Below are 27,977 nucleotides of genomic sequence, written 5' to 3' on the forward strand. Positions count from 1 at the left end.
ATCTGGTTCCCAAACTCACAAAACTCTTTCACCGTTGATTTTTCAAAGAGTGTAGGTTGGATTTAATCAAATGTTCTTGGGAATGTAGATTAGAACAATCCTTTTAATTATTCTATGCAGGGCCTCATTGCTAAATGAATATACAATATAGGATTTACAGATGTGACTAGGAATTGCGCTTTAGAGTGCACATGACAATTTAATTTCAACCAGGCCTTTTTCATATAAAAGTAGGTTTGGCTCTAGGGTGAAAATACCCCATTTTTTTCTTAAAGATAAAGTAATATGCTATGATAATAGAAGGAAAGAAGTAAAACTGGCTACAATTGTGTATAGTGGGGAAAAAAAAGAAGTACTTTACCAGTGGACCATTAACTAGGGTCCTAGGCTTTTCTTTGTGCTGACAATCACCCTCAGTCTACCTCTCTTGAGCTGATTATCAAAAATGTAGGAGGGTAAGGCTGTTTATCAGGGGACTCTACCTAATTACAAACAACCAAACCAGAGAGCAAAGGGCCTATCAGAGAGTTTAGACTCCATTTTGAAAAACGTGGCCTGTGTTTCTCCTGAGATCATAGAAATACAGGCCTAAGGCAACATTTCTATTCTTCTGACCCTGTTAATCCCATATCTGACCCCATCTGATCTGACCCCATCCGACTTTATAATCCCATAATCCCATAGGCCAAACTGAGAAGCATCTTGACCTAGTGGATAGAGCACAGGTCTGGGTGTCAGAAAGACCTGAGTTCTAATCCTGAATCCGCCACTTGTCTGCTTTGTGATCTTAGTCAAGGCACTTCTCTGTGCCTCGATTACCTCATCTGTAAAATGGGGAATAAGACTGTGAGCACTATGTGGGACAGGGACAGTGTCCAACCTGATTATCTTCTATCCACCCCAGCGCTTAGAACAATGATTGACACATAGTAAGTGCTTAAATACCATGATTATTATTATTATCATTATTATTCGACCTTTGGTAAAAGAGCCATTCTTTCTGATGGCGGCGATGGTTCCGGATGGCCACCAAGTCGCCGGGCGACTAAAGAATTAGACAGCATGTGACTGCCAGAAGTTGTAATAAAGTTTTATTGGTAAGGCTGAAGACCGAATAGGGGGTAACGCACCCAGCAGGCTCATTTCCTTAAAGGAAAAGGCCCCAAAGACCGAATAGGGGGTAACACACCCGGTGGGCTCATTTCCTTAAGGTAAAAGGCCCCGAGTGCCCGATACAATGGGCTTATATACTGGTGTTGCTGATCACAGTGATTGGTAGATTTGAAAACAGTGGGGACTGGATTGGTGCAGATTTGTTCAAGATTTGGTGCAGAGCTGGGCGGAATCTGTCTCCTTATTTGGTTTGGTTCCTGGACCCAGCCAGTGGGCTGCAGGGTCTAAGGCCCATACCAAATATGCCAACAGAACCGCGTACATTCAAACAATATCTGCAACCTTTCCATGGTGCATGGGGGGGGGCCCATCACTTTCTATCCTTAATCAAAAGTGAAAACAAAAGACAGGGAATACATATCACAAATGTGCTAGGTTTACTTTTAATATTCAGAGATTGGTTAGCTGTGACCAAAGAGATTGATTACATTTCATCACATATCTTTTCTGGTTAAATTTTAGATTAAAGGGATATTTTCATTGCTCATAAAAAGAAAAGGAAAAACTGTTGTTACCATTTAGAAGCAGGAATCTCTAGTAGGCTACTCTAATCATTTTGGCTCAAAGGGTGCTAACCAAATGCAGAGAGAATAATTATTATTATTATAATCATGGTATTTGTTAACCGCTTACTATGTGAAAAGCACTGTTCTAAGCACTGAGGTTGATACAAGGTAATGAGGTTGTCCCACGTGGGGCAGATTGCACTGTCTTATTTTCAGCACTAGGACCAGACTGTAGCCCTCTAGGCGGTAAGATAATTGTGGGCAGGGAATGTGTCTGTTTATTGTTGTACTCTCCCAAATGACTAGTACAGTGCTGTCCACACAGTAAGCACTCAATAAATACAATTGACTGACTAGGGCTACCCCATTCCCAATCCCACCGAACCTCTAATGGAGACAGTCTCACAGCCTCTTTTCTCAGACTCCTGGCTCGTAGTGCATCAAAACCATTCTAAAAATGGCTCTGGTAGCAATCATGAACCCTTCCCCTTTATGGCACCAGGAAAACAAGTATGCACTCCTCTCTTCCCCATGGCTGCCATTAAGTGTGCTAGGAGCCAGAGGGTATGTCTTCCTGAGTAGCCTCTGGCTCCTCTTTTTAAATGGTGGCCACAGAAGCAGAGGAAATGGAGCAGTTCTGGATTAGGAGCCCAGAGTCAGCCTCCCTTGAACTATAGTTTATAGTTTCCTGTCTTAAAAAGACGGGAAGAATATCTGCTTCCCCCTCCTCACAAGAAGGTTACAAAGAACAGTGAGATAAATTTATAACTATTTTTATATTTGTATTGCACCATTCTCCTAAATGAGCTCCAAGTGCCTCACTTTGCACTGGAGAAGCAGCCTGTGCTCCGGGAGTCAGAAGGTCATGGGTTCTAATCCTGGCTCTGCTACTTGTCTGCTTTGTGACCTTGAGCAAGTCATTTCACTTCTCTGGGCCTCAATTCCTCATCTGTAAAATGGGGATTGAGACTGTGAGCCCTACTTGGGACAGGAATTGTTCAACCCCATTTGCTGGTATCCACCCCAGCACTGAGTACAGTGCCTGGCATGAAGTAAGCACTTAACGACCATAATTATTAAATACCATTTACTTGTGACGACCATAATTATTAAATACCATTTACTTGTGACCTGAATAGCTTCATTAGAGCACTAACAAGAACAAGCAGGTCGTTCTCATTTTGTGCACACCTTTTGTATGTAATCTGGATTAGTACACCATTAAGTGCTTAGGACAGTGCTCTGCACACAGAAAGCGCTCAATAAATACAATTGAATGAATGAATGAATAATGCTCCCAGACGAAGCAGCAGGGGGAAATGCTGCTGGCCTGCTAGCTCTTAACTCTTGTCTCAGGTGACCACCACACCTCTCCTGTGTTGACATTCCAGTGGTGCACTAACTTGTAAAAGAATGCTATTGGCTTCCAGGGGAAGTCTAACCCACCACTGAATGTGCAAAGCCTTGGTGACTACAGGTCTCCTAACAATAATATTCTCCACCTAATATTCCTTAAAACATTTAGTTTTAAAATAACTTGTTGGATTTCTTGTTTGATTAGAAGAAAATTCAAAGCATGTGATTGGATCATAAAGGAAAAGACCTGCTGCTAATGTAGAGCAAGAAAAATGTTCAAACACTTTTGAATTACTAGAGATTTCTTTGATATTTGAAACACAGAAACACCACATAAATCCATCCATCTGGAGTTAGAATCTGGGTGATTATTTGTTTAAGTACAAGATCAATATTGAGGCCAAATTGAAGATAAAACAGTAAGGCACTTTTCTAAAAATGAACGACTCTTTTTCCTGGTGGTCATTCGTATGCTGTCAAGGTATGGTTCCGCAGCCCTTCATTCTCAGATGTTTTGGAAGGAACACATCTTGTTGATTTCCTACCATAAATCATTTTGCTGTCCTAAGCAAGGTGACTTTGGGCAGTCTCTTGCTGTATTCAAGTTGATCCTGTCGGGTGGTCAGAGTAGAGCACTACCTAAATCAGTGAATTTATAAACTATTCTCATCAGTTCCTAGGTTTAAAATGGAGTATCCTCAGTCCTCCTACGACATGAGAATTATGTTCCTGATGAACCTTTCTCTCCCCCCATTAAGGATTGCTTTGCTATAGAAGGCTCATTTTGATAGGAACTGAGCACAGGCACACGACTGTCTTTCTTTTGGCATCACCCCGTGTTCCATTCCCATAGACGCATGTTATTGGAAAAATTCATCTCAATTCGCCAATTGGGTTCTCTCCCAGACCTCATAAAATCATATATTGTGTCAGAATCATGTGTAGTTTTCCCTCCTTCACGTATCCCTCTCTCCCTCTGATCTCACATTCAAGCTCCCTTCTCCGCCATCTTCTCCCCATCCACCACCTCACACCACTACACCTCCACACACAGAAACATTTACTGGAGAGAGTAGAAAGCAGCAGCGGAAGGCAAAAAGATAAAATACTTGATTTGCCTGGAATGACTCTTTCTTCACCTCCTCTGGGCTCTTGTTTATCCAGCCTTCTCATTCTTTCATAATGGCTGCACCCATTACAGTGCTTTGAAGTACCCCCGGGGACTGTGGGAAACCTATTGACAACCTCTGGTTTAAGTTATTGGTGTTGCAGTGAAAATACAAGGGCCAGAAAGTTCCCAATTCGTTTCTCTAGAACTAACCATTCCCAAACAGCTTGATTTTACCTTACTCTAGAGCAGCACATCACAATCTATGTTTCACTGAATTGATTTGTCTCATAAAGGCCACAGGAGAAGCCCTGCCACTCGCCCTAATCTTGAACACCCTGCATGATGGTTGGCATTCTGAGTTACCCACAGCCACTTGCCCTGACCAGGGTGGCCATTCATCTGATTTTCAGCTACCCTGTCCCCTGTTAGCTCCATGTTTGACACCGAACCCCTTTTTTTCCAGCCTTTCTATTTTAAAAATTCAGCCTAGGGTCAACAAATCCATCAGGTGGCAGTATTTATTGAATACCTACTGGTGCAGAGCACTATACTAAACACTCAGGAAAGTTCAATAGAATTAGAAGACATGATCCCTGCCCTCAAGGGGTGTGCAAGAACCTTAATAATAGTAATAATAATTATGGTACTTGTTAAGTGCTTACTATGAGCCAAGCACTGTTCTATTTACTAGAGTAGATATAACTTAATCAGGTTGGACACAGATCATGTACCACATGGGGCTCACAGTCTTAATCCCCATTTTCCAGATGAGGCAACTGAGGCCCAGAGAAGTTAAGTGACTTGCCCAAGGTCACATAGCAGACAATGGCAGAGCTGGGATTAGAACCCAGTTCCTTCTGATTCCCTTGTTTGGCCTTTAAACCAGCTATTGATCTAGTGGAAAGAGTACTGGTCTGGGAATCAGGAGGCCTGGGTTCTGGTGTCAGTTCTGCCTTTAGCTGGCTAATGTGGGCAGAAATTGCCCACACACTTGACAATATGCTGTATCCCTGTCTGCCAACTTGTGCCACTCTGCCCCAGAGAAAACAGAACCGGTAGGGTCGAGAGAATGTGCCTGGCACTACAGAAGACACCACTATCGCCATTATGGTTCTGGGGCATGGCCTAGTGTCAAGTGCCCCGGCTTGGGAGTGAGAGGTCGTGGGTTCTAAACCCAGTTCCACCATACGGTTCTGGGTCATGGCCTAGTGGCAAGAGCCTGGGCTTGTGGGTTCTAATCCTGACTGCTCCACTTGTCAGCTGTCTGACTTTGGACAAGTCACTTAACTTCTCTGTGCCTCAGTTACTTCATCTGTAAAATGGGGGTGAAGTATGTGAGCCCCATGTGGGACAACCTCATTACCTTCTAACCCCAGCACTTAGAACAGTGTTTGACACATAGTAAGGGCTTAACAAATAACATTATTATTAGAGAAGCAGCCTGGATTAGTGGAAAGAGCACGGGTTTGGTAGAGATTGTGGGTTCTGATCCCGGTTCCACCACTTACCAGCTGTGTGATTTTGGGCAAGTTACTTAACTATTCTGTGCCTCAGTAAAATGAGAATTAAGACTGTGAGCCCCTCATGGGATAACCTGATTACCTTGTATTAACTCCAGCACTTAGAACAGTGCTTTGCACATAGTAAGCGCTTAACAAATACCATCATCATTATTATTATTATTTGTTCTCTAGATTGTAAACTTCTAGTAGGGAGGGAATGTGTCTACCAATGCTGGTGTATCATATTCTCTGAAGTGCTTAGTACAAGGCTCTGCCCATGGTAAGTGCTCAGTCAATACCATTGATTGTTTGCACAGGTTCTTAATCCTGAAATCTGAAAACCAAGTCACATCTATCATTCCTGATGGAAGTCTCCATTTATGTCTTTCTTATGCAAAATAATATTATGTTAAAGCTATTGTTTGTGCCACAGTGAACATAGCATATCACAGTCAGTAGTATTTGAATGCTTACTGTGTGCAGAGCACTGTACTAAGCATTTGGGAGAGTACAATATCATCATCATCAATCGTATTTATTGAGTGCTTACTGTGTGCAGAGCACTGTACTAAGCGCTTGGGAAGTACAAGTTGGCAACATATAGAGACAGTCCCTACCCAACAGTGGGCTCACAGTCTAAAATATACAGTCTAAAATATACAATATAACAATAAGCAGACAATTTCCATGCCCATAATGAGTTTATAGTCCAGTGGGGGCTCTATGTTGAATGGGGTGCTGGCTTTCACCTCCAATTCCTGGGCATCATCCTGAAAATATTCTGATCCACAGAACGAGAGCTGACTGTATTTTGGGGGAAAGGTGCAGAGAGCAGATGAAGATGTTCCAAATCAAGATGGGTGACATTATACATTGCACATTAACCCGTTTACCTAAGAAAGGACCACGATGAGCTGTTGTTTAGATCAGGGTATTCTAAGGACATTGACTGGTAATGGGATACAGTGTCTTTATCTCTGAGTCTGGTTTGAATTAATCCCAGATTTAGAGCTAATTGGCTCAGCTTTACTCACCCGATTGTCACACATACTTGAATTTTCACTCTTTAGAATTAAACAACCAAGCAACTTTGTGAGAGGCTATTTTGGAATTGGAGCATTATTTTAAACTCATTTTAAATTAAATTATTTCTGATATTGAAGCCCATGGCATGCAGAAGACACCTGTTTTCTTTGTAAAGTGATTTATTTTTGATTATTCATCTGTATTTATGTCTACTATGGATGTGGGCAGGGATTGTCTCCTTATTGCTGAATTGTACTTTCCAAGCAGTTAGTACAGTGTTCTACTCACACTAAATGCTCAATAAATACGATTGAATGAATGAATGAATTGTAAATCTTGATCTACCAGATCATTTCTAGGATATGGTATCAGAAGAAGGAATGAAAAGGAATGTAGGTTTCAGAGCCTTGGTCTTTTAGCATGGCTCAGAGGAAAGACCATGGGCTTGGAAGTCAGAGGTCATGGGTTCTAATCCCGGCTCCGCCACTTGTCAGCTGTGTGACTTTGGGCAAGTCACTTAACTTCTCTGTGCCTCAGTCCCCTCATCTGGAAAATGGGAATTAAGATGGTGAGCCCCATGTAGGACAACCTGATTACCTTGTATCCCCCAGTGCTTAAAACAGTGCTTGGCACATATTAAGTGCTTAACAATTGCCATTATTATTATTATTATTATTATTATTATTATTATTTTGTTTAGTAAAGGGCTATTAGTGCGAGAAATGTGGATTGCCACCCTGAGATCTTGTGTTCTCATATAGTCCAAAATCAACTCAGAGAAATAAAATATCTATTGAATGCAGAGAATAGCTATATGATTAATGGGGCTCCCCTTCCCCATCCAGAATTTTAAATTGGGTTTGCAGTTTGAGCAGCTGAGAAGCCCTTCTAAGGTTAAACTGAAACCAAGCAGAAGGCCCAAGTTCCCTCAGTCATTTGACCAAAATGGGGAGGGAGAAGAGAAAGACAAGGATTCCATGAATAATGGTTTCTGCTCTGCCCCACCTCCAAAACTAGAGAAAGCCCTCTTTCCCAGGGCAGCAAGACATTGCCGCTCTGGCTCCAAGACTCCACAATGCTATTCCACAGCCCTGCTCCGCAGAGAAGCAACATGGCCCAGTGGGTAGAGCATGGGCTTGGCAGTCGGAAGAACCTGGGTTCTAATTCCAACTCTGCCACTTGTCTGCTGTGTGACCTTTGGCAAAGTCACAACTTTTCTGTGCCTCAGTTCCCTCATCTGTAAAATGGGGATTATGACTGTGAGTACTTTGTGGGACAGGGTCTGTGTCCAACCCGATTATCTTGCAGCGATGGGTGGCACAGAAGTACTGAAGTGGCAATTGGAGGGTCTGTATAACCTGGGAAGATTAGAGATTGTTCAGGAGAAGGCTACAAGTCATTTCACTTCTCTGTGCCTCATTTACCTCACTTGTAAAAGGGGGATGAAGTCCTCCTCTGTCCTTCTTGGACTGTGACCCCCATGTGGTTTATGTCCAGTTTGATTCTTTTGTGTCTGCCCCAGTACTTAGTCCAGTGCTTGGTACATAGTAAGCATTTAATATGTTCCATTAAAAAAGAAAACCTAGCTTTACCATATTAAAGTATTAGTGAAGTTGTTGGGTTTCCAGCTAAATCATTGTACCTTGATCTATGGTAATCTGTATTTTAGCAGAACTCAGAGACACCTTCAAAGCCTGGTTGCCGATGGAAATCACGGGCTTTGTGTAAGGTTTCTCAGGTGTAGCCTTGCATAGAACTTCAGTTTTTTTTCAGATTCCATTTAATTTCATGGGACCATGTGGGATAAAAGTGATTCCTAATCAATTGCAGGTTCTCACTAGCTTCCAGAGCACCAGTTGTTAGGATGCAGCATTTTCTGAGTGACTTCAAGATTTTTGACAATGCTTAGAGTCATTTGCATTTGAAAAACCTAAGGAGTGACTGGTCATTCTCCCCTGACCCCTGCTTTAAATCTTCATTGAAGGCATATCTCCTCCAAGAGGCCTTCCCTGATTAAGCCCTCCTTTCCTCCTTTCCCACTCCCTTCTGTGTTGCCCTGACTTGCTCCCCTTATTTATCCCCTCCTGCCAGTCCCAAAGCACTTACGTACATATCTGTAATTTATTTATTTATATTAATGTCTGTCCCCCCTTGTAAGCTGTGAGCTCATTGTGGGCAGAGAATGTGTTGTTGTGTTGTACTCTCCAAAGCGCTTAGTACAGTGCTCTGCACATAGTAAGTGCTCAATAAATACAATCGACTGACTGAGATATGATTTTTAGAAGAATTTGATGATTTTTCTCATCTGGGAAATGGGATTCAATACCTGTTTTCCTTCCTCCTTAGACAGTGAGCTCTATGAGGCACAGGGACTGTGTCCAATCTGATTAACCCCTATCTAGCTCAGCGCTTAGAACAGTGCATGTCACATAGGAATTACTTAACACAGTATATAATGAATCAATTAAGTGGGAGGAAGGTAGGGTAAAGGTATGAGGAAGGGGTCAGTGCTGAGGATTACGGAGTAAGAAAAGAGAGCACAAAGGTAGAAGCGAGAGAGCTGATTGAGTATCTTAAAGCCACTGGTCAGAAGTTTTTAGTTGATCTGGAAAGCATTGGTAACTATTGAAGATTTTTTGAGGAAGGGGCACACAGATGCAAAATAACAGTTTTAGGAAATGATCTGAAGGGCATAATTAAGTATGGACTGGCAAGGGGAGAGAGTGAAAGCAGGGAGACCAGTGAGAAGGCTGATAGCAGTAGTCAAGCCGACCAGCTATTTGGATCGAGAGGAAGAGGTGGGTCCTGGAAAAACTGACAGCATTTGGCAACAGATTCAATACAGGGTTTAAAAGAGAGGAAGGAGTCAGGGATAATGCCAAGGTTGAGGGCTTCAGAGATGGGAAGAATGGTGGTGGTGTTTTATGGTGAAGGGGATTTGAGAGGAAGATGAGGAATTCAATTTTGGACATGTTAAGTTTGAAGCTCTGGCAAGATATCCATTTGTAGAGATGTACTGGAGTTAGGAGAAAGTGTGAGATTACAGAGAGGGAGAGAAGTCAAGTCTGGGATTTAGATTTAGGAGCTAGCCAACTAGAGGCGGGGATTGAAATTAATCAATCAATCGTATTTATTAAGCACTGACTGTGTGCAGAGCACTGAACTAAGCATTTGGGAGAGTACAATATAACAAAGTTGGTAGATAGGTTCCATGCCCATGAAGAACACACAGTGTAGCGGGGGAGACAAATATTATTATAAATGAATAAATAAGTTGAAACCATGGCTGAGGATGAGTTCATCAAGGGAATAAAAATAAATAATGATAATTTTGGTGTTTGTTAACTGTTTAGTACACATTAAGCACTGTTTTAAGTGCTGGGGGAGATACAAGGTAATCAAGTCAGACACAATCCCTGTCATATACTGAGCTCACAATCCAAGTCAGAGGGAACCTGAGTATTGAATCCTCATTTTGCAGATGAGGAAACTGAGGGCCAGGGAAGTTGTTACTTGCCCAAGGTCACACAGCAGGCATTTGGCAGATCCAGGATTAGAACCCAGGTCCTCTGATTCCCAGGCCCATGTTCTAGCCACTAGGCCATGCTGCTCCTCAGTCAGTATAGAGTGAGGAGAGAAGGGAACCCAGAACAGAGAGTCCTGAGGGACACCCACAGTTAGAGAGCGGGTAGTTAAGGAGCTGGTGGAAGAGACTCAGATGGATAGACTGGAAAGATGAGGAGAGAAACCAGGAGAGAACTGTGATAATAAAACGAAGGTTAGATATTGTTTAGGTTTAGGTGGCCGAAACGTGGAAGAGGAGTACGATAGAGTCTGTTAGATTTGTCCAAGAATGAGGTCAATGAATTTGACCTTGGATTGAGTAGTTTTATTCTATTGAAAGGGTGGAAACAGTGAGTTAGGACAGGAATAGCAGGAGAAAGGTGAGGCTTAATAGCTGGAAGGTGCAGTAGGATCCCGAGAAAGTTTTTTTTTTTTTTAGGATGGGGACATGGAGAGCCTGTTTGAAGCCAAAGAAAGATGCCTCGCCTGTGTTCCTGTGAGCAAGAACTGGGGAATTGACATTATCAGGGTGGTTTGCACTAGTCAGCAGGGTGCCCCTGCACTGCTGACAAGTTACCACTTCCAGATGGTCTTCTATTAATTTGTCTTCTGTTTTTCCATTTCAACTGAACTTGAAGTTTGGGTTTAATCCCCTGGAGAAGAGAAGGAATGTTGTAATTCAGTGGTTCAATGTGCAGCTGGAAATTAAAGTTCCTTTCTGGTTCCCCCATTCTGGCAACAGCCAGGGTTTCGAGGTCTTGTTATTATACATCCAGACACGAATAACCCCACCATTTCCTCAGTCAAGGCTGGGGCCTGTGCTTATAAGTAACAAATGGAGTGAGGAATCAGAAGTCGGTGTTAGCTATGACTAAATGGAAGCAATTTAATTTGAATGAGAAGGAAAGAAAAGCTGTTGCTTTTTATCATTATAAGGTAATAATTATTCGTGATTCTTCTTCAAGCAGAAGTTTTATTAATGAGATGCGTAGAAAGATCTCTAGTGAACAATCAGCTATCGATTTACAGTTCAGTGATAAAGTGTGGAGAACAAATTAATAGCCTATTGTATCTTTAGACAGCCAGCTACCTGAATCAATTGTTAATAATTCTCACCTTTTGCAATTCTTAAATCTTGACCTCTTAAATTTAATTTGTACGTATAAATGGAGAATGACAAACTTGGAGACAACTCTGTTTTCTCACAATGTCCTGTGCCAACCAGGAATGCTGTACGTCGGCCTATAAATGAAATTAATGCACAATAAAAGGAAAGTAATAACTTACTAGAATTGTTGTTGTTCCTGTTGTTCCTTCTGCTCTTTCGCCTCCCCAAAGGGGTTGAATTCCAACAGAAGAAACACTGGGGGTTGGCAGTGAAATTTTAGGCAGTGTGGTCTAGTGTGAAGTCCTTAGGACAGGAATGGGAAAAACTAGTCATTAACCAACTCAGCCCACTCCCCCCTTCTCGGGGTGCCGAAAAGGTGTGCAGATCCTCTAGACTGTAAGCTCGTTGTAGGCAGGGAATGAGTCTATTTGTCATATTGTACTCCCCCAAGCTCCTAATACAGTGCTCTGCATGCATGGCTCAGTGGAAAGAGCATGGACTATGGAGTCAGAGAACATGGGTTCTAATCCATGCTGTGCCACTTGTCTGCTGTGTGGCCTTGGGCAAGCCACTTCACTTCTCTGGGCCTCAGTTACCTCATCTGGAAAATGGGGATTAAGACTGCAAGCCGCACGTGGGACAAACTGATTACTTTGTGTCTACCCCAGCCCTTAGAATAGTGCTTGGCACATAGTAAGCGCTTAACAAATATAATAATAATAGTAATAATAATAAATACGATTTAATGAGTGGATGAATCTCTGAGGAGGAGAGAGTGGGTGGACTTATGGCTTCAGTTGTGGCTTCAGACAAGGACGAAAAATGCCTCCCCTCCTCACTCAGGAGCATATGGTGCTGTATTTGCTGCACAGTATAATCCTAACCTCTGAGTCCTAGAAGGAACCTCACTGAGAAGTTTCGGAGAGTGTCTTCCTCTAGGATTCTCTGGGGTGCCCTTTTCCCAACCCTAAACTCTTCTGTTAGGGTTTTTCCTATTCAAACTATTAGTGTAAATATAGGATTGTTTGGATGATATTTGTATATACAACCAATATATGCCTTAGTTGTTGACTTGTTCATTTTCCAGGGAATGTGGGCCCACATATTTTAGTACCCCATCTTGTCCCAGCTTTGTAACTCATCCTTCTAAAGGCAGCTCCATTCCCCCCCTCCCCCGCAACCTAGCAACATACAAATTCAATGTGCACCAGACAGCATACAGACTCAAAGGACACAGTAGACACCGAACAATGGAGCTATGAAGCCATCCTATTTTCTCAATCACTTCTTCCAAGAAAACTGGCACCCAAAGGAGTTCAAGAAAGGTGAATGAAGCTCATACTTGAAGTTAGGCAATTTGCAAATTACAAATAATTAGTTTCCTGCCCTACTACTTTTTCAAACTCCTTATTGAATGTAACTAAGGATGTAAGCTCATTATGGGCACGGAATATGTCTACTAATTCTGTTGTAGTATACTTTCCCAAGTTCGTAGTACAGTGTTTTGCACATAATAAGCGCTCAATAAATATGATTGATTGTATTTAGTTAAATAGTTGTACATAAACCTCTGGTTCTGAAAGGGTGGGCCTATAATAGGACATTCGTACTCTCCCATTTCATGATTTGAGGGGTAATACCTAGCTTTTTCTCAATTTAAAGTTGCATAAACACTGCCTTTGCCGAATTGGTTCCCTGGTGATTCATTCTTTGATGCAGACTAGATTTTGAAGTTTTCTAAGGAAAGCAGCGTAGGTCAAGATTAGGCGGTTCTCCTTCCGAGTGAATCTGGGAAGCTATGAGCATCTTTGTGCCTGCTGTAGAAGTTTAATATTATTTAATCAATCGATGGTAATTATTCAGCACTTACTGAGTTCAAAGCATTGTACCTAGCACTTGGCAGAGTATAGCAGAAGTGAGACATCCAATCCCTGTCCTCAAGGAGTTTGCAGTCTAAGTGAGAGAAACAGATATACAGTATTTGCAAATAGTGGGAACAGGAGGAAGGAGAAGGATATAACTGGAAGTAATACAAAATATGTCAGGGTGAAACGGCTGAATAAATAATCGGGTATACAATGTAATGTTTATGTGCATAAATTCCGAGGGCAGGAGTTACCCTATTTACTAACATCAAAATTGCCTCAGTAGTATTTATTGAGCACTTACTGTGTGCAGAACGCTATACTAAGTGCTTGGGAGAGTACAGTATAACAAGGTAAGGTACACATTCCCTGCCCACAATGAGCTTATAGTCTAGAGGGGGAGGTAGATATTAATATAAATAAATTACAGATAGTGCTGTGGGGCTATTGATGCCTGTCTATTTGTTTTGTTGTCTGTCTCCCCCTTCTAGACTGTGAGACCGTTGTTGGGTAGTGATTGTCTCTATCTGTTGCAAAATAGTACTTTCCAAGCACGTATTACAGTGCTCTGCACACAGTAAGCACTCAATAAATACGATTGCATGAAGGAAGGAATAAAGAGAGCAAGTCAGGGTGACGCAGAGGGAGTGGAAGAAAAGGAAAAAGAAAAGGCTTAGTTAGGGAAGGCCTCTTGGAGGAGATGTGCCTCCAATATGGCTTTGAAGGGAGGGACAGTAATTGTCTGTTGGTTATGAGGGAAGATGTTCCAGGACAGAGGCAGGTTGTGGGATAGAGGTTGGCAGTAAGATAGACAAGATTGATGTGCAGTGAGAAGGTCAGCATTAAAGGAGCAAAGTAAGCAGACTGGGTTATAGTAGAAGAATAGTCAAGTGAGATAGGAGGGGGCAGGGGTGATTGAGTGCTTTAAAGTCAATGGTGAGGAGTTTCTGTTTGATGCGGAGGTGGATGGGCAACCCCTGGAGGTTTTTGAGGAGTGTGGATACATGTTTTGAATGTTTTTGTAGAAAAATTATCCTGGCAGCAGACTGAAGTATGGACCGGACTAGGGGAAGACAAGAGGCTGGGAGGTCAGCAAGAAGGCTGATGCAGTAATCAAGGTAGGATAGGATAAATGATTGGATTAACGTGGTAGTAGTTTGGATGGGGAGGAAAGGGCGGAAGCATCAGACAAGTCAGTTTACCTGTGCTGGGTAGCAGCAGCATGGGAGATAGTCAAAGGCAGGTGGTCAGTGATCAAACGTTGATCAAGTACAGTGGCAAGACTTAAGTTTTTACTGCCCAGAAGAAGGCAATGGTAAACCACTTCAGTATCTTTACCAAAAAAATTATATGGATATATGTACCAGAGTGACTTTATGGCAGAAGATGGGATGTTCTAGAGAGAATTTGTATGTGGCGTCAGAAATGACTCTACAGCATTTGAAGGAAGAGTTTGAATGGAGAGGAAAGGGCAGATTTTAGCAATGTTGTGACAGTCGAACTGATAGGGTTTAGTGATGGAGTGAATATGTGGGTTGAATGAGAGAGAATAGTTGAGGATAATGCCAAGGTTTTGGGCTTGTGAGACAGGAAGGATGGCAGTGCTGTCTACCGTGATGGAAAAGTCAGGGGTTGGACAAGGTTTGGGAGGGGGAGATACTTTTTTTGCAACCCCAAAACAGCAACTGGACTATTACTAGACATATAGGAATTAAGTCTATCAATATGGGAAGTAGGAGAAAAAACAGAGAAGAAAAATGGGGAAGGAAAGGAGGGAAGAAGGAAGAGAAAGGTGAGAACACTTGAGATTGCATCCTTCCTACTGCAAGTACCCCAGTAGCTGCATGCAAGAGACAGTCAATAAATTTACACTCTCTCTTCTTCTGACTCCCAAGTTTACAAATCTCAATGAAGAAACTTCCCTCTATTGGCCACAAACTTGTCTGTGCTACCTTATCCTGTTCTGACCCTTCTTCTCTTCCTGCCTCTTGTTCAGTCCAATATCCCTACTTAACCTGCTTCTCACAAACCCAGGCTGGGGAAATTATGTGAGTAAATGCTGTAGCTACGTAAGTATTAGGTGTGGTTGTTGGGTGACGTGACCAAGGTGTGGGGAATTAATCAGGGAAGGCTTCCTAAAGAAGGTGAGACTTTATGGGGGCTTTGAAGGGGAGGAAAGTCATGGTCTGAAGGATTTTGGTGCAAGGGAGTTCCAGGCCAGGGAAAGTGTAAGGGGTCGGAGTGAGGTGCAGTTAGAAGGAGAGCTTGGAAGTTGGGAAGAGAGCAAGCTGGGTATTAATGGGTGAAGAGAGTAGACATGTAAGGTGGGGTGAGCTAAATTAGAGCCTTGAATCTAATTATAAAGACTTTGAACTTGACAGGGAGGGAGATGTATAGCCATTGGAGGTTTTTGAGGAATGGAAAGGTATGGGCTGAATGTCATATCAAGGAAATGAATCAGACAGTAGTGCAACAGTGTTTAGTATGAACGGGTGTGAGGCAAAACTGGAGCTGGGAATACCAGTGAAGATCAGCCAATCAATGGTATTTATTGAGTGCTAACTGTGTGCAGAGCACTATACTAAGCATTCGGAAGAGTACAACGCAATAGAGTTGGTAGTCATGTTCCCTGCCTACAAGGAGCTTACAGTCTAGAAGCAGAGGCAGATGTTAAAATAAACTACAGATATGTACATGTGCTGTCGGTGAATACCAAGTACTTAAAGGGTACACATTCAAGTGCATAAGCAAAGCAGAAGAGAAGGGAATAGGAGAAATGAGGGATTAGTCTGTGGCCACACCACTTTGAATGCTTCTGATTTCTTCTGGTCTCGGAAGTTTAGCAAAGTTTAGGTCTGGTTAGTACTTGGATAGGAAACCTCCCAGGAATACCGGGCACTACAGACTTTTTTTTCCAGATTTTTTTTTAGAACAGGGCTTGGTACATAGTAAGTGCATAAAAGTACCATAATTATTATTAATTGGGAAAAGCCTTGTAGAGATGTGATCTTAGTGGGGCTTTGGAGGCGGGGAGAGCTGTGATCTGGCCTGTATGAAGAGGGAGAGAGTTCCAGCCTAGAGGGAGGACATGGGAAAGGGGTCAGGTTAGAGATAGTCGAGATTGAGGTACAGTAAGTAGGTTGGCTTTAGAGTAGCAAACTGTACGAGCTGGGTTGTAGTAGGAAATCAGTGATGTGAGGTAAGAGGGGAGAGCAGATTGAGTGCTTTAAAGTCAATGGCAAGGAGTTTCTATTTGATGCAAAGGTGGATGTTCAGGAAATGTGCCTAATAGCTCTGTTATATTGAAGTGTCCCAGGCGCTTAGTACAGTGTTCTGCACACAGTAAGCACTCAGTAAATCAGGTGTGTTTATCAAGCACTTACTGTGTTCAGAGCATTGTGCTAAGCACTTGAGAGAGTACAGTATAGCCGACACATTCCCGTCCCACAACAAGCTTACAGGTTAGAGGGGGAGACAGGCATTAATATAAATAACTAAATGACGGATAGAAGCGCTGTGGGGCCTGGAGGTATTGGTAGGCAACCACTGAAGGTTCTTGGGATGTGGAGACCTGGATTGAATGTTTTTAGTGATAGACTGGAATGGGGAGAGACAGGAGGCTGGGGAGAAAGAGGAGGCTGATGCAGTAGTTAAAGGGGTTATGGTAAGTGCTTGGGTTAGCATGATAACAGTTTAGGTGGGGAGGAAAGGTTGGATTTTAGAGGTGTTGTGAAGGTAGAACCAACGGGATTTGATGACAGATTGAGTATGTGGGTTGGGTGAAGGAGTTTAGTTGAAGATAATAAAGTTACAGGCATGTGAGGCGGGGATGATGGTGGTGGTGTCAATAGTGTTGAGAAAGCCTGGGGGAAGACAGGATTTGGGTGGGAAGATGAGGCGTTCTGTTTTGGACATGTTAAGTTTGAGGTATTAGTGGGATATCCAAGTAAGGAGCCCTGAAGGCTGGAGGAAATGCAAGATTAAAGGAGAGAGGTCAGGGCCAGAGATGTAGATTTGGGAGGCTAACTGAGTAGACTCGCTGTGATATGACAAGAGGCTGGACTGGGACAATAGCTCATTTGGTGGAGAGAAAGTGGCTGGTTTGGGGGAAGAACCAGTGGGACTTAGCAATTGATTGCATGTGATTGGTAAAAGACGGGAGAGGAGTAGAGGATGACACTAAGGTTGTAGGCTTCTGGGAAATGATTTTATTGGCAGATATGGACAAGTCAGAAGCAAGAGCAGTGAGTTTTAGCTACTGTACTGCTGTATTTGTTTCCTTTTCTCCTCAGTCAGTCAGGTCCTGACTTTAGCGCTTGGGATGGGACACTTCCAGAAGAGAAATGTTCTTTTTGCACTCTCTGATTCTCACCAGTTGTAATTGGCCATCATAACCTGATGGCAGAATGTGCATTCTTTCCCTCCTCCTAGAGACACTCAGTGCTTCATTTGGAAGAAAATCATTTGTAATAACTTTGACTGTAGGGGTGGAGCAGGATCTGAGAATTGCCAGTTTCAGTGATGCCAGGGCTGAGGTTTGGCACAAATTGAACACTGAAGACACTTCAACCTTTTGAATGGGGATTATGTCAGCAGCTGCTGCATAAGGGAGAATCCCAGCCATGCTGGCTGGTACTTTTACAGTCGTCATCATCATCATCTTCATCATCAGTGATATTTATTGAATGCTTGTTTGTTTGTTTTGTGATACTCGTTAAGTGCTTATTATGTGTCAAACAATGTTCTAAGCACTGGGGAAGGTACAAGTTAATTAGGCCGGGCACAGTCCCTATCCCATATGGGGCTCACAGTCTTTTAAATAGGAGGGAGAACAGGTATTGGATCCCCATTTTACAGTTGAGGAAACTGAGGCACAGAGAAGTTGAGTGACTTGCTCAAGGTCACACAGCAAGCAGTCAGCAAAGCTATTGACAGAGCTGGGGATAGACTCCAGGGCTTCTGACTCCCAGGCCCATGTTCTTTCCATTAGGCCACGCTGCTTGAAGTGCAGGATAATAATAATAATACTAAGAAGAAGAATTGTGGTATTTGTTAAGCACTTACTATGAGTATGTCTGGGACATGGGTTCTAATCCCAGGTCTGTCGCTTGTCTGCTGTGTGACCTTGGGCAAGTTACTTCTCTGTGCCTCAGTGATCTCATCTGTAAAATGGAGATTGACTGTGAGCCCCATGTGGGATAACCTAATTACCTTGTAATTGTTGTAGTTGTTAGTAAGTTGGCACTTACTATGTGCCAAGCACTGTTCTAAACACTGGGGTAGATACAAGGTCGTCAGGTTGTCCCCTGAGGGACACAGAGGAGTTAAGTGACTTGCCCAAAATCACAGAGCTGACAAGTGGCGAGGCCTGGATTAGAACCCACAACCTCTCATTCCCAAGCCTGTGCTCTTTCCACTAAGCCACGCTGCTTCTCAAAGTTGGAGGTGCTTGGCACACAGTAAGTGCTTGATAAATACCATTATTATTATTATTATTATTATTATCATCATCATCATCATTATGTGCCAAGCACTGTACTAAGCGCGGGGGTGGATACAAGCAAATTGGGCTGGAAGCAGTCCCTGTCCCACATGGGGCTCACAGTCTCAATCCCCATTTTACAAATGAGGGAACTGAGGCCCAGAGAAGTATAAGTGATGTCCAAGGTCACACAGCAGACAAGTGGCAGAGCTGGGATTAGAACCCATGATCTTCTGACTCCTCGGAGAGTACAGTATAACAGAGTTGACAGACACATTCTCTGCCCACAAAGAGCTTACAGTCTAAGCCAATTGCCCCAATGGCCCAACACCTCCAACTTTGTGTCTTCCTTTGGTGTCCTTAGCTGGACTGCAGTTGGAAAAATTCTGAGGGTGTCCTGCTTGGAATGCACCCCTAACTTTGAAGTTGGGGTTGGGGGAGGGTGTTGTCCTACCTACCCTCTCCTGTCTGCAGTTCTTCCAGAGCAACCAGACCACTGGAACCAATCAACCAATCAACGGTATTCATTAAGCACTTCCTGTGTGGAGAGCCCTGAACTAAACTCTTGGAAGAGTACAGTATAATAGAGTGGATAGACACAATCCTGTCCAACAGGACCTTACAGTCCAGAGGGGGAGACAGACATTAAAGGACACTTTGGCACCTAGGGCAACCGGAATATCCCCCCAAGTGGCTTGTACACTTCGGGCTTTTTTGCCTGTGCTCACTTCTGGGCTAGGTTCAGACCAGCAGCTCTACCCCAGATTCACCTTTGTGCACTGTCAGGGCAGCCCACGGAGGTCTGTTAATAATAATTATGGTTTGTGTTAAGCGCTTACTATGTGCCAAGCACTGTTCTAAGCACTGGGGTAGATCCAACGCAATCAGGTTGGACACAGTTTTTGTCCCACATGGGGCTCACAGCCTCAATCCCCATTTTACAGATGAGGTATCTGAAGCCCAGAGAAGTTGTGACTTGCCTCATGTTATACAGTAGACAAGTGGCAGAGCTGGGATTACAACCGGTATGTGGTGGGTGGGGAGGTTGGCAGATATGGGGATGGAGAGAAAGCAATTAGTTTTCTCTCCGCAGTGGTCCCGCTGGGGTGCATGTGCCCATAAGCCTTGCATGTCTAAGGTGGGGGAGAAAGAGAGTGGGGAGGGTGAAGCAACTATCATAATAAGATGGGCCAGATCAAATGTAGGGTTTGGGTACTGACAGAGAATAGCATGGCTATTGTTGCAGGGCGTTGCATTTATGACCTAATATTTTTTCTTCCAAATTGCTCAAAGAGCTCTGTGTAATTAAGGTTGCTTTTATTTAAGTTTATATTTTAGTGAGAGAGAGCAGATTGGGTTAACCTCCATTTTCAAAAATAGGGTGCATTGAAATACAGAAAAGTTATGTGTCTTCCTTAGTTTTATCCAACAAAACCACTTGAAATCCTCGAATTAGAATCCCAATCTCGTTTCTCTAAAGCAAATTCTCTTTCTAATAGCCTCCCTGCCTTCATAGTCCAAACACATTTTTGGAAACTTGGTTTATCACTGAAGATGGTCAGTAAAAACAGTTAACTGTTATATGGACAATTGTTATTGAATTTATTTTACTACATTTGTACGTGAAGCACTATTGTTCTTAACCTGGGGGGGGAAGGCACAAGGACATTGATTCAAACATGATCCTTGACCCACAGGGGCTGGCATGATCTAGACATGCATTTTTTTTTAAGAAGGAAATGAAATTGCGAGATAAAGAAATCCCAAAATAGAAGGTCTTGGCAACTAATAGTATCTTAGTCATGGTAGATTTTTTTAAATATCTAGTGAATGTGTTCACTGTATCTGATTGCAGCAGTAAACTATGATTCTTAAAACTTGCATTTAAAAATGATATTGATTTCAAATTTTATTTGGAAGGAGTTAGTAGTGGGATATTCATTTGATGGCAATGCCTTGTTGTTCCAGGGGAGCCAGATACGGGGCGATATTGGTTTTTGGCAAACATTAAGGAAAGACTCTGTTTCTCAGACCCTGAAATCACATTATAATTGTGACCACACTTCAGAGAACAATACTGTTTTGCGGGTGAGTATTCACTAGAGTAAAACCATTTTGAAGGTGAGCAGAGTGTCTTTCCAAATGTGGGTGTGATACTTAGGCGAGTCTCTTCCAGATGAAGTCTGAGAGAGGTTTAAAAAAAATGAACTAAAATGCCTTCCTTATCTGGGTTGTGGTTTCTCTAGTTGTGATAAGGTCTTCTCAGGTTTCCCATTGACATCTCTATAGGGAGGCAGGGTTTGGGTGAATTAAAGGGCGCTATCAAAAAGGGAATAATTGAAGGAGTGTGGTTGGTGTGGAGAAATGACCTGCTGTGATTGGAGAGGCAGTAAACATAATTGATTTTTCTCTGCGACGATTGGCCGGAATTCTTCCCTTTTCACGGTAATTTATAGTACTTGAATTAGGAGGTTCCCCCTGGTTAATCCCCAGACCCGTGGGTTCGAGGTGTGTGTTACTCTGCAGAATGAGGAGGGAAGTGACAAGCATTAAAAGTACTTTCAGATCGCAGTTCTAATATTATGCGACTGCCGGTGACATTGGTGAGAGAAAAAAATGGAATGGTGGGGGGTGGGGGTGTGTACACACCCCCACCCCCCACCATTCCATTTTTTATATATATATATATCTATATTTATAAATATATACAGATATATATATAGATATATACCTGTGCAGAGGAAAACAGTAGAGGTGAAACTCTCGCCTTTACCCAATGCACGTTACAGTCCGCTCCTACCGAGTGCATTTCCCCGCCCGTTTTAGCGGCGGGCACCGTGACTCGGTTGCCCTGTGCGCATTCCATCATCATCATCATCATCATCAATCGTATTTATTGAGCGCTTACTATGTGCAGAGCACTGTACTAAGCGCTTGGGAAGTACAAATTGGCAACATATAGAGACAGTCCCTACCCAACAGTGGGCTCACAGTCTAAAAGGGGGAGACAGAGAACAAAACCAGGAGGATGCAGTGCTCGGCTACGCAGCCGCAGCCCCCACCGCTCGCTCCGAACCCTCGCATCCGTGGTCGAGACCGGGCCATGTGCATTTTAAAAACATCGCTCTGGAGCCGCAGCACCGACCAATCCCAGGAAAAAACAAAAAACCAAACCCCAAAACAATAACCCGGCACGCTCGGTTCCTTTTCAACGGGGTGTGCGCTCTCGGGAGGAAAGGCACAGATGCCCGTAGTCTAGGCAAGAGCCTTTCTTTCCCTCGGTGCACATTTATTTTCACTCGCTGGCTTTCCCGGCGCGGGATTGGAGAGGAAAGCAGCGGTAGTAGCAGGAGCAGTAGTAGCATTAGCATTCGTCTCCGTAGCAATAGTCGCGGGAACGGCGATAGCTGTGAAAGCAGCAGCAGCAGCAGCATCCCTGGGAGCGGGAAAAGGCCGGGTCAGAAGAGCGGCGATCATCATCATCATCAATCGTATTTATTGAGCGCTTACTATGTGCAGAGCACTGTACTAAAAGCTTGGGAAGTACAAATTGGCAACATATAGAGACAGTCCCTACCCAACAGTGGGCTCACAGTCTAAAAGGGGGAGACAGAGAACAAAACCAAACATACTAATAAAATAAATAGGATAGATATGTACAAGTAAAATAAATAGAGTAATAAATATGTACATACATATATACAGGTGCTGTGGGGAAGGGAAGGAGGTAAGATGGGGGGATGGAGAGGGGGACAAGGGGGAGAGGAAGGAAGGGGTTCAGTCTGGGAAGGCCTCCTGGAGGAGGTGAGCTCTCAGCAGGGCCTTGAAGGGAGGAAGAGAGCTGGCTTGGCGGATGGGCAGAGGGAGGGCATTCCAGGCCCGGGGAATGACGTGGGCCGGGGGTCGATGGCGGGGCACCGTTTTCCGCGTAGTAGTAGTTGTGTCCCCCTCCCCCAAGTCCCCGGCATCGCTCCTCGCGCCCCCCGCCGCAGCCCCCCTCCCCGCCCCCCCGGCGTCTGGCGGAAGGAGACGGTGTGTTGCCGATCGTAGCCATGGTAGTAACGGGGGGAAGCGGCGGCGGCGGCGGCAGGAGCGGGAGCTGCTCGGTGCTGTTGCCGCCTCCGACAGTTGCAGTGCGGGCGGAGCAATTGCCCCAGGCTGCGGGGGAGGGGGGGACGCTCCCGGGAGAGGTTTGCCCTTTTTTTTGAAGCGGGCGGTGGGAGGGGGGAGGGAGACAGACCGGCCAAACTCCCCCCTCCCCCTTGGTACGACTTGGCAGCGACTCGGGGAAGTGGGGGGGGGGGGGGAGTCTTTCGCGCCGCCCCCGTTCCTGGCCTGCCCTGCCCTCGGCCCCGCGCCGCTCCGCTCCGCCCCGCCGTCCCCGCCTCCTGGGTCCCGGGGCCGGCGCGGGCCGGCTGCCCCCGGCCATGGACGGCCGGTAGGAGGAGCGGGGCTCGGCGGCGGCGGCTGAGCGAGAGGGCGGCAGGGGTCGGCGTCCGGTGAGCGGCGGGGGAGGCCATGGCGGTGGAGCCGCGGCCGGAGCTGGTGGGGAAGCGGTTCCTCTGCGTGGCGGCCGAAGAGCCGCCGAAGGACGGCGGGCGCCGCTGCCCGGCCTGGAGAGTCGGAGTCATCCGAGCCGTGTCGCACCGGGACACCCGCAGCCCCGACCTGGCGGTAAGACCGGCGGCCGGGCGGACGGACGGACGGAGGGCACTGAGACCGCAGGGGCCGCCCCGGGGTCCCGTCCTTGTCTGGCCTGCCGGGGCCCGGGGAAGCCCACCCCGTCCCCCCGGGGCGGCCCCTCTGTCCTCCCACCCCCGGATCCGAGGGTCTCTCTCTCCCACTGGGCGCCGGCCGCTGGGGCCCATTCCCCCGTAATAATAGCAATTTATTAATTATATTATATTGTTAATAATAATAAATTTGGTATTTGTTAAGCGCTTACTGTGGCTTCTACTAAGCCACCCTGCTTCTTTTAGACTGTGAGCCCAATGTTGGGTAGGGACTGTCTCTATATGTTGCCAATTCGTACTTCCCAAGCGCTTAGTACGGTGCTCTGCACATAGTAAGCGCTCAATAAATATGATTGATTGTGTGCCAAGCACTGTTCTAAGCGCTTGGGGGAATACAAGGAGATGAGGCTGTCCCACGTGGGGCTCACAGTCTTAATACCCATTTTACAGGTGAGGGAACTGAGGCACAGAGAAGCGAAGTGGCTTGCCCAAGGTCACACAGCAGACGTGGGGGAGGTGGGATTCGAACCCATGACCTGTGACTCCCAGGCCCGCGCCCTTTCCACTGAGCCACACTGCTTCTCTGCTTCCCCGGACCCCCGGACGGCCCCCGGGGGGACGGGTCCGGGCCGGGGAGGCAGGTTGGGGGGGGGGGGGGGCGGCCAGGTCGACGTGGAAATCTTCCCCGGAGAAAGTCTCCCGCGGGTAGCGGTTTGAGTCTGTAACTTAATGCGGGGCGGGGATTGCCCGGGGCAAGGGAGGGGGAAAGGGCCGGGCACACACATCCAGAGGGGGAGGGGAGAAGAGCGCTGCCTACCTCGCCCTTCTGCCCTTTAGGGTCCGGGGGTGTTTGGGCCGGGAAGCCGGGGGCCAAGGAACCATGCCCATCGAGCCTCAGCTTGGACCTTTAACGGGGCTTTCCCGCCCAGTGAAAATCTTTTGCATCAGATCGATTTGGGGATTGTAAGAAAGCCAACGGCGGACGACCTTGCAGAATTCACTGGTTTTCCCCCCTCCTCCCCAACACCCGCTCCAACCCCCCGTTTGTGTGGTGTGTGTATGTCTAATAGAGCCGGGACGATTGACCCGGGAGACAGACAAATCGGGGGGAATTCTGCAGGAGAGCTTACAGCGCCTGGTTGTTTTGTTGGCCGGCACGTGAGGCGCGGCCCTGTGTTTTCGGAGTGCAGGAATGTGCGGCGGGGGAGCCGGGGGGGTTCGGCCGGGTTGCAATTAACCCTCCTCGCCGGGGGCCGGGGGGAAGGCGGACCCTCACCAGCCGCCACCAGGGTTCACGGTGGCCAGTCCGTCATCCCGAAAATGCATCGGTCATCATCATCATCAATCGTATTTAGTGAGCGCTTACTGTGTGCAGAACACTGTACTAAGCGCTTACAGTCGCTTCAGTTAGCACCGGCAAAGAAAAAAAACCCAAAGCAACATATGAGACCTATCCCAGATGACTTTTTAGCGGGTAGAATAATAATAATGGCATTTATTAAGCACTTACTATGTGCAAAACACTGTTCTAAGCGCTGGGGGAGGTTGCAAGGTGATCAGGATGCCCTACGGGGGGCTCACAGTCTTAATCCCCATTTTACAGTGGAGGGAACTGAGGCCCAGAAAAGTGAAGTGACTCGCCCAAAGTCACACAGCTGACAAGTGGCAGAACGGGATTTGAACCCATGACCTCTGACTCCAAAGCCCGTGCTCTTTCCACTGAGCCACGCTGCTTCTCTGGCCACGCTGCTGAAGGTTGGCAGTTGTGAGATTTGTACCTAGATTTTTCGATGCTTGCCCGGGGATTGCCGGAGAACCTGCGGTTGCGGGGACTGCTCTCATTAGGAATACTAGTCACTGGTGGCACTGCAGTGTTTATATTTACTATTGATATGGTGAAGTGCAAACCTTAATTGTTATGCCGAGAGCACTGTTTGTTAGAGAGAACGAGCAGGGCCGAGTACGTTTTGGAGGGCTTTAGGTATTACTTTCAAACTGGGCGGGGGGAGAGTTTCCAGAGTTGATTTTCCAACATTTCCGTATATCGAGGCGCGAGTAAAAGTTTTGGCGAGATAACGGGACATGTTTTCTAGCCACAAACAATCTTTCTCTTTCAAATCGTGCTTTTTTGGTTAGAGTGAAGACCTAATGCAGAATTAGCCTCACTCTGACTGTAAAACTGGCACATGACTTTTGCAGTCTCAACCTTTAAATAATAATAATAATGATAGCATTTATTAAGCGCTTACTATGTGAAAAGCACTGTTCTAAGCGCTGGGGAAGTTACAAGGTGATCAGGTTGTCCCATGGGGGGCTCACACTTTTCATCCCCATTTGACAGATGAGGGAACTGAGGCCCGGAAAAGTGAAGTGACTCACCCAAAGTCTCACAGCTGAGTGAGCTGACAGTTGGTGGAGCCGGGATTTGAACCCATGACCCCTGGCTCCAAAGCCCGGGCTCTTTCCACTGAGCCACGCTGCTCTTAGATATTCGGTGGTGACATAAATTGATAAGAGGTGCCAAAATAAACACGCAAACTATCAGCCCTAGGCCATATGTGCTAGGCATTCACTTTGAAAGAAGCAGTTAAAAGGGAATGTTGAAATACGTGCAAGATGTCCATAGACACGGATTTTAGTGCTCTTGAGAATTACATTTAGAAATCTGAATGATCAACCCCCCCCCATTTATGAGGAATTTAAGCAGTTGAATCAACCTCATAGATGACCATTTTGAATTAATTACATTCCCATCTGCGTATTGAATAGATATGGTTAAGGTCAGCAGACATCTTGGAAAGGGATAGTCTTCATATAGAATACCACCATAGCGACTACTGCAAAATGCATTCTTTTAAAACCTGATGTACAGTAAAAGTAGTTGTTACCACTAGTTTGTGGATGTTTACTTCTTCCTCCATTTTGAACTGTTAGCACTTCTGTACCTCTAGCAGAAGGGTGTTGAGAGCAGCTGGCAGTGGTTCAGTGGTTCTTAGGCATCTGGTAGTCGTCTTCTGGAAAATCAGTGTTTTACAGTACACCCAATTTCCTTCGGCTGAAGGTTTAGTAATAGTAGTGGTATTTATGAAGTGCTTACTGTGCGCAGAGCACTATACGCTAAGTTCTGGGAAATCAAGACCATCCCCAAACTTACATAAATTCACATTTCACCACTCATTTATGTGAAACTTGCGGGAGTCAGTCTGAATATTCAAGAATTCCTTTTTTTCAGAATTAATTTATTAATGCAGGCTGGCTTTTAAAGACCTATCAAATTCCCTGGAAAATAATGCTAGAGGGGGAAATTATTTTAATAATAGTAATAATAATAATGGCATTTATTAAGGGCTTACTATGTGTAAGGCACTGTTCTAAGTGCTGGGAAGGACTCCCAAGCCCAGGCTCTTTCCACTAAGTCACGCTGCTTCTTCATAAAAAAGCCACCACTTGTGTGACCATCAAGAAGATGAACTGAAATGATGTTTTCAAACTCCAAATAATAATAATGTTGGTATTTGTTAAGCACTTACTATGTGCCAAGTGCTGTTCTAAGTGCCGGAGTAGATATAAGGTACTCAGGTTGTCCCAGGTGGGGCTCACAGTCTTAATCCCCATTTTACAGATGAGGAAATTTAGGCACAGAGAAGTGAAGTGACTTGCCCAAGGTCACCCAACAGACAAGTGGAGGAGTGGGATTAGAACCCATGACCTCTGACTCCCAAGCCTGGGCTCTTTCCACTAAGCCATGCTGCTTTTCAAATGCTATGTATTATCACAAATTTTGTGGCTCTGTGTACATGGTATCTGTGAAGGATAACTTTGTCAGTAACTTGTGAATAGCCTAGGGAATACCATGTCTCAAAAGTTAAGCAGATGTAGTGAATTTCTACTTGTGTGAAGCATGCATCGCCATGGCAACGCAGCTCTGAGGAAGTAGAAAATGTGTAATTTGCAAAGGCAAAAATCCTCAAAGTATTGACAAAATACGCCTTTGTTACTCTGCAGAGATTTTTTTTAACCAACTTCACTGTTAGCCTTTTAAAAGAACAGTGAGTTTCAGGGAGGAAAAATAGATTTGATAGACTTTTCACAGAAAATATATTTGATATGCATGTGGGTGTTTGTGTGTGTCTGTGAAGGGATCACCAGGCATGTGAGTTAATGTATTTGATATTGCATTTCATCAGGATCCTCAGAAATATATCTGAAACCAATGGCCAATATAGCTCATATAGTGGGGCCAGAATATAGGGCATGAGACACCTCGTAAGTATTCAAAATACATAGGAAACGAAATACTTTTGAATAGCAGTTTTGTCCCCCTGAACTAGGCATCCAGTGCCAACATTTTCAGTAGTCTCTGCTCATTACATGCACATTTCAAGAGAGATTCTTGAGGGCTGCACAGTTTTATTCTATGTATATAACAATGGAATGCTGATATAAAATATAGTGAAATTGTAAAATGCTTGCCTGAATCAAAGTGTGTCTGGTGGAAGAAAATTTTAACTGGGAAAGTGACATTCCACATATATCCTGTATGGTTACTGA

General features: G+C 44.8%; 1 protein-coding gene across 2 annotated transcripts in view; it reads left to right on the forward strand.

The window, feature by feature from the left end:
• Positions 1-27,977, forward strand: part of JMJD1C (jumonji domain containing 1C) — a 385,625-nt gene that overhangs the window by 34,115 nt on the left and 323,533 nt on the right. The window contains exon 1 of one of the 2 annotated variants that reach the window (XM_038743526.1): positions 23,212-23,367. The exons of the other annotated variant lie outside the window; for it this stretch is intronic. Within the exon in view, the coding sequence (XP_038599454.1) occupies positions 23,212-23,367 (156 nt within the window). Of the gene's footprint in view, positions 1-23,211; positions 23,368-27,977 lie in introns of those variants that run through there. 2 annotated transcript variants of the gene reach the window in all.

The sequence above is a fragment of the Tachyglossus aculeatus genome, chromosome 3 (assembly GCF_015852505.1).
Source record: "Tachyglossus aculeatus isolate mTacAcu1 chromosome 3, mTacAcu1.pri, whole genome shotgun sequence".
Lineage (NCBI taxonomy): Eukaryota > Metazoa > Chordata > Mammalia > Monotremata > Tachyglossidae > Tachyglossus > Tachyglossus aculeatus.